At 39.3% G+C, this 11,826-nt stretch overlaps 1 protein-coding gene and 1 long non-coding RNA gene across 2 annotated transcripts in view; both read left to right on the top strand.

Annotated features, from left to right (window-relative positions):
• Positions 1-5,432, top strand: part of LOC107689584 (protein MB21D2) — a 9,250-nt gene extending 3,818 nt beyond the window's left edge. Inside the window, exon 2 of the mRNA XM_016487614.1 lies at positions 3,585-5,432. Coding sequence (XP_016343100.1) covers positions 3,585-4,849 — 1,265 coding nt within the window. The 3' untranslated portion in view covers positions 4,850-5,432. The remainder of the gene's footprint in view (positions 1-3,584) is intronic.
• A 599-nt stretch (positions 5,433-6,031) lies between these two features.
• LOC107689586 (uncharacterized) lies at positions 6,032-6,877 on the top strand. Its single transcript, XR_001634352.1, has 2 exons — positions 6,032-6,348; positions 6,665-6,877. It is a non-coding gene; the product is annotated as an uncharacterized LOC107689586 (long non-coding RNA).
• Positions 6,878-11,826: the final 4,949 nt, after the last annotated feature.

The following is an 11,826-nucleotide window of genomic DNA, read 5'->3' as shown; positions in this document are numbered from 1 at the left end:
CGCTTTAACCAATGCAGTCTGAGCCGGAAAGAGAATTGATTAGTTCATCTCTCGTGTCTTTCGAATCGTTCGTTCTTTTGTCACGTGACGTGACAGCATTGGATAGAGAAATTAGTTAATTTACAAGCTTCCTTACAAACGGGTGCATAGTTATTATTATTATCATCATTATTATTATTATAATTATTATTTACTCTTACAGTTACGTGATGTGTTCCTGGTCTCAAATTGTAGCTGTTTACTTCTTACAGTTTATAAATGTGTGAATTTCGTTTCCATAACACTGAATGTTGTAACAAAGGTAACAAAGAGTTGGTTATTATTATCAAGTCAACACCCAAAAAACTTTAATTTTGATTTCATGGGGACTTTAAGTCACATTATGAAAGTAAAATGGGTTGCGATCGCTGCTGAGTCATTCTGTGTCAAATCAACCGAAGTTCAGAAATGTCCCCTGCTAAAATTTCTGAATCTATTAGTATTTTTTCTGTAGAAAGAAAAAAAGAAATATGATAAAAACTAAAAAATTAAATGCCATTGAAGAATAATTACTGCGTAATACACTATTTTGTAGACAGAGGATGGTCAAAATGATGATTTTCATCTGAGATTTAGAGCCAAATAACAGGACAGTAAAAATGACTTTAGAAAGATTCCAGTATCATATTGTTATTTTTACACAGAGATTGTTAGGTCTATAAATCTGTTGACGTTAGCAATCTTTGTGGCATTATATGCTAATGGTAAAACATGGTAAAAGCACTTTTCTTCCAAAAAAACATTTTTCCCCCTGCAAAGTTTGCATGCATGTAGCTCAAGAATTATTAAAGATATCTGAATATCCTTTCAAATTTTAGTTCTTAAACTTTTCTTTTGGTATCATAATTTTTAAGGCCATACATGATTCACTTCCAGAGATATGGGGATCTCAATGTGGCTCCAGGAGTGAATTGCTAAATTGTGCACATTTTCAGTGGTCAAAAACCAAATGTGCGCTTCTTTAAAAAAGGAATGTCTGAAGAACAGAAAATGTTGAAGCTAGAAATGTATCTTGTTTCCCTCTATCAAAACGATTGCACGGAACATACCTATCCGAGTGCCAAAAATATTCTTTTTCCGAAGTTTGCATGCCTGTAACTCAAGAAATATTAAAGGGATCTCAATATAATTTCACATTCTGGTTCTTAGCAGATTTTTCTTTTGCTATCCTCATTTTTAAGGCCCTATATGGTTCAATCCTATAGATATGGAGATCATGTCAAATTATACACATTTTCAAATAGTCATTTTGATCCACTTCAACAAAATAGCGAATTACTCTGTAAAAATACATCCATGATATTTAATATTTTGGCTTTCTTCTTCATTTATGCATTTCTTTCACCAGAAAAAAGATCAAAATCAACATTTTTAGCCGGGGACCTCTGGTTGAGTCGACACAGAATGACCCTGTAGCATGCTGAGCTTGAGTTTACTGCACTCTTATTATGATAGATGCTCAAATTGTGGGCCTGAAGGTGTATTTCTGAATGTTGAACTCGCTGTGGCCTCTGGAGGAGTGTGACAGATGTGAAAGGCACACACACACACACACACACACACACACACGTATCACTAAGTTGTTTTGGTTTTTCTGAGCGTCTCTGGAGGTTCTTCTGCTGCTGACGGGAGATTTTAATACCCCGGAGTCACTGGCTGGCACATGTACACTTCATCATGAGCTTGAGCTCAGGTGTGACTGGGGATTATTTTCTTCAGGAGTCTGTGGGCTGTTTGTCTGGTCTGAAATGTTCTTGTGTTTGTGTAGGAATAGTTTTGTAGACTCTATTGCATGTGCTCTGTTGCTCTTGTGGTTATAGATTAACCTTTATGTCAATTGCTTTATTATGAAATTTTGTTCTGTGAAGCAACACACTTCATTCCCTCTAATGCTGCGTTCACGTCTCGTCAGAAATACCGTAATTGCGAAACTTGTTACAACATAGAAATTGTTAGTTTTTGTGGCAACACTCATGACGCCAAATGCATCCAAAAACTATATCACTAAAGATGTTTGCATTAATTTAAACTTGAAATAGACTTGATAGATTTGAAAATTAATTATTTTTGCAATGCCATTTTGTGACATTACAGGTGCAAAAATTACACTGCAAATTTAATTCTCCTCCCTATTCTCTTGCAAAACATTGATCAGCTATAATAAAAGTGCATTTTAAACTGCAGTATTTCTAGAGCCACTACTATTGTTTTCCATGTTTACATATGACATCACAATGACCAAAAGGGAGAAGTCAGGGTTTTCATCCATTTTCAAACTTTTAGAAACTATTTCAGACACTATTGTTTTCACAAAGGATCTTTGCTCTCACAAATTGCACATCAGGACTTCAAAAATACACACAAACACACACCCTGCAATGATGGACGCGCAGTCTCTTTGGGTGAATCTCATGAAAACATGCCAGGGTAAAGAAAACAAAGCCTATTTTACAACTGGTGAGATGTTTTTCATTGCGACGCTATTTTAATGGCATTTAAACACATTTATATCATCGTAATTGTTTTGCTTTTTTATTTTTTAAATTCTCATTACTGTAATACAGTGATTTAAAAAAAATGATAATAAAATTACACTTAATTACAGGTTATAAATCAAAAGTAATGCAGTGATACAGAAATACTTAGCAATTTATACAATATACTTTTCACATTAAGTTCATGAGAATTGATGTAAAATTAATGATACTAAAATAGGCTTTTAAGTGGCTTTCATGAGATCCAACCCTTAAAAAAAAAAAAAAAAAAAAAAAATTTTGTTGGATATGCTGCTACACATGACATGAATTTTTGTTTTTGTAGTAATTTGAGTATTTTGATCTTTATGTGATGTGCTTTGTAACTGTGTACATACAACTTGTACGTTTAACAAAGACATGAATGTTTTTTTTTATAAACTTAAAATATTGGTTGGATATATTTTATGCAAGATCTTTAAATCAATTTATTTATTTAAAATGCAAAATGTGTAGGAATTCCAATAAAATTTCCCACTTGGAATAGCTTTCCTTTTGTCATGAAAGACTTGTATAACATCTTATTGCTTTTTTGGTCAAATATAATCCCTTTTACAAGGAAATTTGCGGTGCGTTCCAAACGGGATATATCGCCCTCCAAAGGGCACTTCGGAGAGAAAACAATCATGGCCGCCATATTGAAGGGTCGTTCCAAACCGAAGTGCTCAAAACTGGCCACTTCAAAGGGCCCTTCGGAATGAAGGATTTCGAAGGGTACAACTGATGGACACTTCGGGCTCCCATGATCCTTTGCGCAGATTCTTTGCATGATGACTGCGCCTCCGTGTGGGAACATGGTGATGACGCAGAAGGGCACTTCAATGAACAGTTGTTTGGTCCCCTACACCCTTCAACCCTTCGAAGCTCTCACACCGGAGGGTAAACCCTTTGAAGGGATTAGGGCATTGGGATGAGCCCTTCCGAATGGAACGCAGGGATAGTCTGTTTTATCTACTTTGTAGAAGTGCACAAAATTTGTCCTTCTCTAATGATGTAATTTACTGTTTTCAGGCATGGTGCAGAAGTTGGACCAGAAGCTTCCGGTTGCCAACGAGTACCTGCTGTTGTCCGGTGGGGTCCGGGAAGGCGTGATTGACATGGATCTGGATGAGTTGACGGTATATGCGCGGGGAGCTGATTACGACATGGACTTCACGTTACTGGTTCCCGCGCTCAAACTCCACGACCGAAACCAGCCGGTCACGCTAGACATGCGTCACTCGGCGCTCTGCCACTCCTGGCTCAGTCTGCGTCTGTTTGACGAGGGAACCATCAACAAGTGGAAGGACTGTTGCACTGTTGTAGACCATGTTAACGGCGCCACCAATTACTTTTTCTCACCCACGCTGGTGGCCGACTGGTTCTACGAATCCATTAGTATGGTCCTTGCGGAGATTCAGAAGAAGCCGCAGCGCGGTGTCCCACGGGTCGAGAAGGTCGAGCGCAACGCAACCGTCATCTCCATCATTTTGGGCGTCGGAGGCAGTCGGATGCTGTACGACGTGGTTCCAGTAGTGTCATTCAAAGGCTGGCCAGCGGTGGCCCAAAGCTGGCTAATGGAGAACCATTTTTGGGATGGGAAAATCACGGAGGAGGAAGTGATTAGTGGGTTTTATTTGCTGCCTGCTTGCTCTTCTACAGGCCAGAAGGAAAACGAATGGCGCTTGTCGTTTGCACGCAGCGAGGTGCAGCTGAAGAAGTGCATCTCTGCGAGTCTCATGCAGGCGTATCAGGCTTGTAAAGCTCTGATTATTAAGCTTCTCTCTCGACCCAAAGCCATCAGCCCGTATCACCTGCGCTCGCTCATGCTTTGGGCCTGCGACCGCCTGCCGCATACGTACTTGGCACAGGAAGATTACGCTGCGCACTGTTTGCTTGGGTTGATCGACGACTTGCAGCACTGCTTGGTGAATAAGACCTGCCCGAATTACTTTATCCCGCAATGCAACATGCTAGAGCATCTCAGTGACGACATGGCCATGCTGCATGCTCGCAAGTTGTCGTCAGTTCGCTCTGACCCAGCAGAACACTTGCGGAGCGCGATCGAGCACGCAAAAGCTGCGTCGCGGCTCACGCTTGAGCTCCAGTGGCGCGGAGGAAGCTCAAACCTGTCATCCCCTCTGTCGGACACCGGAGCCGATCAGCAACCAGACGACCGGCTCGCGAAGAAACTCCAGCAGCTGGTCACAGAGAATCCTGGGAAGTCCATCTCAGTCTTCATCAACCCAGACGATGTCACACGACCTCACTTTCGCATTGATGACAAATTCTTTTAAAGCCACGCTCATTGATCAGATTGGCTGTTGACTGGGAACAAGCTCACTTTCGCATTAATGATACATTTTTCTGAAGCCACACCCACTGATCTGATTAGGCGCTGGCTGCAAACAACATCATGCAACCTCATTTTTGATCGATGACAAATTATTTTGAAGCCACGCCCTCTGATCTGATTGGGCGCTGGTTGCAGATGACCTTACATTTGCATTGATGACAAATTCTTCTGAAGTCATGCCTCCTGATCTGATTGGGCGCTGACTGGGGATGAGCTCACTTTCGCATTAATGATAAATTTTTCTGAAGCCACGCCCACTGATCTGATTGGGTACTGGCTACAGACGACCTCATGCAACCTTACTTTTGCATTGATCAATTTTTTTCTGATCTGATCTGACGAGCTCACTTTTGCATTGATGACATTCTTCTGAAACCACACCCTCGATCTGATTGGGCGCTGACTGCAGATGATGTCCTCACTTTCGCATCGATGATAAACTCTTCTGAAGCCACGCCCATTGATCTGATTGGGAGCTGACGACCTCACTATAGCATTAATGAGCAATTCTTCTGATGCCACGCCTCCTAATCTGTTTGGGTGCTGACTGCAGAAGACCTCACTTTCGCATTGATGACAAATTCTTCCGAAGCCACGCCCTCTGATCTGATTGGGTGTTGGCTGCAGATGACCTGACATTTGCATTGGTGACATTCTTCCGAAGCCACGCCCACAATCTGATTGGGCGCTGACTGCAGATGATGTTACATGAACTCACTTTCGCATCTGATAAATTCTTCTCAAGCCACTCCCTCTGATCTGATTGGGCGCTGACTGCGGACGACCACACTATAGCGTTAATGATAAATTCTTCTGAAGCCACGCCCCTCTAATCTGATTGGGCGCTGACTGCGGGCGACCTCACTTCGCATCAATGGCATTCTTCTGAAGCCACGACCCCTGATCTGATTGGGCGCAGTTTTTTTTTTTAAATTTTTAAAAAATAAAATAAGCCTACATTAAAGATCATACATCAAATAATATTGCAGTTTAAATAATATCTCTTTTTTTGCATTGCATTAATTAGAATTACAAGGTAAAATGTGCTTGTCATGAAAAATCTTGATCCTATTGGCTTTTAAATTCCTTTCATGAGATTCACGCAGTTTTTTTTTTTAATGTTTTTTTTTTTCTTTCTGTTTTTAATGAGTCCCAGAAGCAGGAAGCCGTGTGTTTTGCACAGCGCCGGAGATGTTAAACGCTTCAGGCTCTGAATATGATGTTAAAAATGGACATGATCCTGTTTCACTGCTGCCAGTTTGAAGTCGTGTTCACGTATCTGTTCCTCCCCATTATGGACGCCCAGCTTTTACGGGAAGGATAGAGAGAGAGCGGAAGATTTATGGAAGGATGTGGGGTGAGGACGGTTTGTGGAAAACAGGAAACCCATAACTCCACTCAGAAGTGCAGTTAGACAAAATGTGTTTATACGCTTTACTTGTAAGTAACTGTAACATGATATTGTAAACACACTATTTTAGACACCATCGTTTCACAATCACACTTACAGAAGAACTTTATTCTCACAAACTGCACATTAAGACTCACAAGCACACTCCCTGTGATGATGGATGTTTGTTTCTTTTAACACACAGTCTCTTGGGGTGAATTATATGTGTGTGTATATATATATATATATATATATATATATGCTGCTAAACATGATAGGTGCATTGGATAATTAGTTTTTGTAATAATTTGAATATTTTGATCATGTGATGTGCTCTGCTGTAATTAATCTGCCCACTACTCCCAGTTAGACCAATCAGCCTCAGCCAATCATGTGATCTTTGCATGTGATTGGTAGGAGGGACGGATCAGAACAGACCAAACGTGAATCGTCAAGCTCTACAGGGACCAATTGTAATGCCTTATCACACAAATCAACCAATGGGGTGTTTTTATTCTGATTAAGTGGATTCTAAAGACTCTTTTACAGCCCCACCGTGTGTTTCTCTTTATATTGAATCAGGACATATCAGAACTAAACAGAACGTGTTGATTTATTTTAACTGTCGTCATTAGGCTAATGTCCACGAGAATTGTGTGTACATGTTATTCTTATGCTTGATAAATATCTAACATGCCAGTGGGCTTATGGACACCTCAGCAAAATAACATCTGCTCTGGATCAGTGTTGCATTGCATTTTAAACTTGTGTTTGGTAAATAAAGCTGTACAGAAATGCAAAAGTGTAAGACTTTGATTATTCTGTTTCCCAACTCCAAAATGACCTAAAATATGTTTATTTATTTTTCAGTATAAAAATGCAGATCCTATTGAGATTCAACAAAGAGTTTTTGGAAGAAGTCTTTTCTGTTCACCAAGGCTGCATTTATTTGATCAAAAACTGTAAATACAGCAATATTGTGAAATATTATTACAATTCAAAATAGCTAATTTCTATGTGAATATCTGTTAAAGTGTCATTTATTTCTGTGATGCGCAGCTGAATTTTCAGCATCATTACTCCAGTCTTCAGTGTCACATGATCTTCAGAAATCATTTTAATATGCTGATTTGCTGCTCGAGAAACATTTCTGATTATTATCAATGTTGAAAACAGTTGTGCTGCCCAATATTTTGATATTTAAACACATTTTAACCCTAAATTGCTTTTGAGTTAAAAAAAAAAATTATCATTGCGTTCTCATTACTGTAATACAGTGAATTTAATAAGCCTAAATTAAAGATCATACATCAAATAATATTGCAGTTTATTTTTGTGGAAACTGATGCATTTTATTTTTCAGGATTCTTTGATGAATAGAAAGTTCAAAAGAACAGCATTTATTTGAAATAGAAATATTTTGTGGCATTACAAATGTCTTTACTGCCACTTTTCATTTCTTTAATGCATCCTTGCTGAATAAAAGTATTAATTTCTCACAAAAAACGTTTGTGAGATTAATAGACGGCAATATCAACTGATGTTGTCCCTTTCTTTGACTCATTATGTAATCAGTCTGCCAGAAGCTGCTATATTTATACACAAAATTGGATTGCAAGAATGACATCAGTGTTGCATGCAACCATTTGAAGCATTTAACCTCCTGTTATTTGAACAGTTGGCTATATATGAGCAATCGCAGTGTTTGATTCCTACTGAATCAAAATATAGAGCTATATTGCTTCTCCAGCAACTCGTGTAGTTAGAGAGCGTCGTCAGGGATCATAACCCACACACTGTCAGCTAAATGCTCTTATACTACTGTATTAAAAGCACTGACGCTGTAGAAGAAACATTTGGATGGAGTTTTTCCTCCAGGAGCTCAGCTCAGCTAAAGTGCTGCGACAGAGAATTACAGATGTGTGTTAGAAAGGTAAATGCTGAGAAGTTTATCAGTACAATTGAATACCTCTGTGTACGGCTCAGGATGATGGTAAGCTGTGTGTGTGTGAATGCTGAGAGCTGCTGTTATATCTTGCTGACCTGAGGAAGGTGGAGTTTCAAAGTCTTTTGCGCACATTTAGATGTGACACACCTGCTTATTCAGTTTTGCTTAAGCAGGTGAATATCAAAATAATCCAGTGCAGTTTTATATATGAATGTGAGTTTTGCGTGGGCCATGCCAGTTTTTTTTTGTTTCTTGCCGCCTCAGCACCTGTCTGTCCACCTGCGACTTACCCACCCTTGTGTGTGTGTGTGTGTGTGTGTGAGAGAGAGGATTTGTTGACACAAAGATTTTTAACATAAAAGCAATCTGATATCGTTTGGATCATTTGGTGAGGTTGATCAGAGGATCACATGACACCTGCGCCGACGTCACGCGACGTGTCTGATAGCGGCGGAGCTGCGGTAGCTCCCGGTAACGGCGCGCGGAACGAGCCCCGGTCAGACACACACTCGCGCGCTGCAGCATCTACAGCACACACCACCACGCCCGTGATTCCGCCGTCGCCTCAGCACCGGACGGCGCGTGAAGTGATCGACAGCTGCTCTCACGTGACAGTCGCGCCCAGCGCGAGCCAGGAACCGACGCGAAGCGGACGGAAGCAGCGAACAACGTGTCTTCTTCATCGGCATCTTCATCATCCGTGACCGACAGCAGCGCGACGGGAGATGGAGAGCAAAGACAAGAGCGCCGGTGAGCGACTGACGTCATTTCACCGACAGGGCTCTGTGTGCGCGTGTGTACATGAGTGTAAGAGTGTGTGTGTGTGTGTGTGTGTGTGTGTATATACATGAGTGTAAGAGTGTGTGTGTGTGTATATACATGAGTGTAAGAGTGTGTGTGTGTGTATATACATGAGTGTAAGAGTGTGTGTGTGTGTATATACATGAGTGTAAGAGTGTGTGTGTGTGTATATACATGAGTGTAAGAGTGTGTGTGTGTGTATATACATGAGCGTATGAGTGTGTGTGTGTGTGTGTGTGTGTGTGGCAGCGAGCTGTCGATACATGGAGTTCCTTCACATGTTGAGACACCTGTCTGCATCATACAAAATGTTTTCGTGAGTGTTTTGGGTGTAGCTGTGATTGTTTTCGTCTGTGAACATCAGTTTATTGATTTCAGCAGAAGTACAGATGGCATGTGATGATGTTCTTCCATGCAGTCATCAACATTCAGGACAGGTCGCGCTTTCACTTTACTGCACCTGAACGTTCAGAGGAAATATATGGAGTGTGTAGGAATATTTCAGATGTGCTCTATGGCATGGCATAACCCTCAGTCTAGTTACTGCACCTGAGAGTGTTGCTGTGTTTTATGGCCCAGTGTCCAGCACTATTAAATGGATTTGGGTCAGTCTGAATCTGATACATGTAGCTGTTCGTATGTGCGGTAAATACAGCGGCCCCAAAACCCATATAGACTCTAAAAAAAGGTTTTTTATTGGCGACTGTGGTTCTGTGAGGAACCTTTGGAAGTTTGCATTGCACAAAAGGCTCTTTATAGTGGAAAAAGGTTCTTCTAAGAACTGTTCTTTGAAATGGTTGTTGCACTTTTAAAAATATTTATTCATCATGCATGCTAAATATTGTGCAACCAAATGCTGCAGGATTTTCTCTCAACTTTTTGCATTGACTTTTCAAATCAAGTAATTGCTGTGGCATTGATTTTTTGCGAATGTATGAAGCAAGTTATGCCCAAAACATGCAAGTGCATGAACACAAGTTTGTTTTCAAGAGTTGCTGTGTTGTTCATCCACCTTATTTTTTAACGTGAAGCAAGCTAAACATGCTCTTTATAGGCATTGATGGTTCCATGAAGAGCCTTTAACATCCATGGAAGCTTTCCATTGCATGAAAAGGCTCTTTATAGTGGAAAAATGTTCTTCACCAAGGAAGTAATGGTTCTTCTAAGAACTGTTTAATTAAAGCTTCTTTGTGACACTCATGCACTCTTAAAACTGCAAGTCACACTCAAAAATGCTTGAATGTCAAGGCTATAATTAGATGCAAAATATCAAATGTGCAACCAAATGCTGCAGGATCTTTTCTTAGAACTAACTTTTCGCATTGACTTTTCAGATTCATTAATTGGAGCGGCAGTGATTTTTAGATGAAGCAAGTTATGCTCGAAACACGCAAGTGCATGAATGTAAGTTTGTTTTCATGTGTTCTATCCACCTTCTTTTTTTAATTCTGAGGCAAGCTACAATCTTTAAAGCAGGTTCTTTATTAACATTGATGGTTCTATGGAGAAACTTTAACGTCCATAGGAGCTTTCCATTGCACAAAAGGTTCTTTATAATGGAAAAAGTTTCTTCAAATAGTTTTTCACTCAAGAAAACAATGGTTCTTCTAAGAACTGATCACTGCAAGGTTCGTTGTGGAGCCCAAAATGGTTTTTACACTCTTAAAGTCACTCAAGTCACTCAAAAATGTCTAATTAGATACAAATTATCATGCATTCAAACAAAATGCTGCAGGATCTCCATTGTTTTTCCATTGACTTTTCAATTCAGTTAACTGGTGAAGTAGTGATTCTTTTAAGATGCATGAAGCAAGTTATGGCTGAAACAAGTTTGTTTTCATGAGTTGCTGCATTCTATTCACCTTATTTTTTAAATATTATTTTTAATATTTTTTAAACAAAGTCACACTCAAAAATACTTGAAAGTCTATAATTAGATCCGAAATATCAAGCATTCAAACAAATGCTGCAGTCGACTCTTTACTCAGAATTAACTTTTTGCGTCTACTTTGCAAATGAGTTAGTTGGTGTGTCAGTGATTTTTAGTGTATGCATGTGGTCAGTTATGACCGGAACATGAAAGTATGTGAACAAACATGATTTCAAGTGCATTTTCATGAGTTGCTGCATTCTAGCATCATATTTTTTTTTATTGCTATCTATGGTTCCTTGAAGATCATCCATTGAAAATGTTTATACTCTGTTTATGTTTATACATAAAAATAAAGGTTCCAAAAGGGGGTTTTCACAGTGATGCAAGAACCATTTTAAGTTCCCCAAAGAACCTTGAAGTGATCAGTTCTTAAAAGAACCATTTTTATAATGTTGAAGACATTTGAATAATCTGAAGAATGTTTTTCCACTATGACTAACCTTTTGTAAAATGGAAAGATTCCATGGATGTTAAAGGTTATTCATGGACAGAAGGCTCTTTATAGTAGAAAAAGGTTTGTCAGATGTTCTTCACACAAGAAAAAAATGGCTCTTTTTAAGAATGTTCACCAAAAGGTTCTTTGAGGAACCAAAAATGGTTCTTCCATTGCATTGCATGAATCACATTTACTATGAAACAATTTTAAAGAAGCTTTAAAATGTCCAAATACCTTGTCAATATCTATAACACAAGCATATATCCTTAACAGTGCGCTGAGAAGGAAGGTTCGATGGCAATTGTACAGGTGCATCTCAATAAATTAGAATGCCGTGGAAAAGTTAATTTATTTCAGTAATTCAACTCAAATTGTGAAACTCGTGTATTAAATAAATTCAATGCACACAG

The sequence above is a fragment of the Sinocyclocheilus anshuiensis genome, unplaced genomic scaffold (genome assembly GCF_001515605.1).
Source record: "Sinocyclocheilus anshuiensis isolate Anshui unplaced genomic scaffold, SAMN03320099.WGS_v1.1 scaffold906, whole genome shotgun sequence".
Taxonomy (NCBI): domain Eukaryota; kingdom Metazoa; phylum Chordata; class Actinopteri; order Cypriniformes; family Cyprinidae; genus Sinocyclocheilus; species Sinocyclocheilus anshuiensis.
Note: the sequence above shows the minus strand (reverse complement) of the source record. Positions and strands in the feature narration are given on the sequence as shown.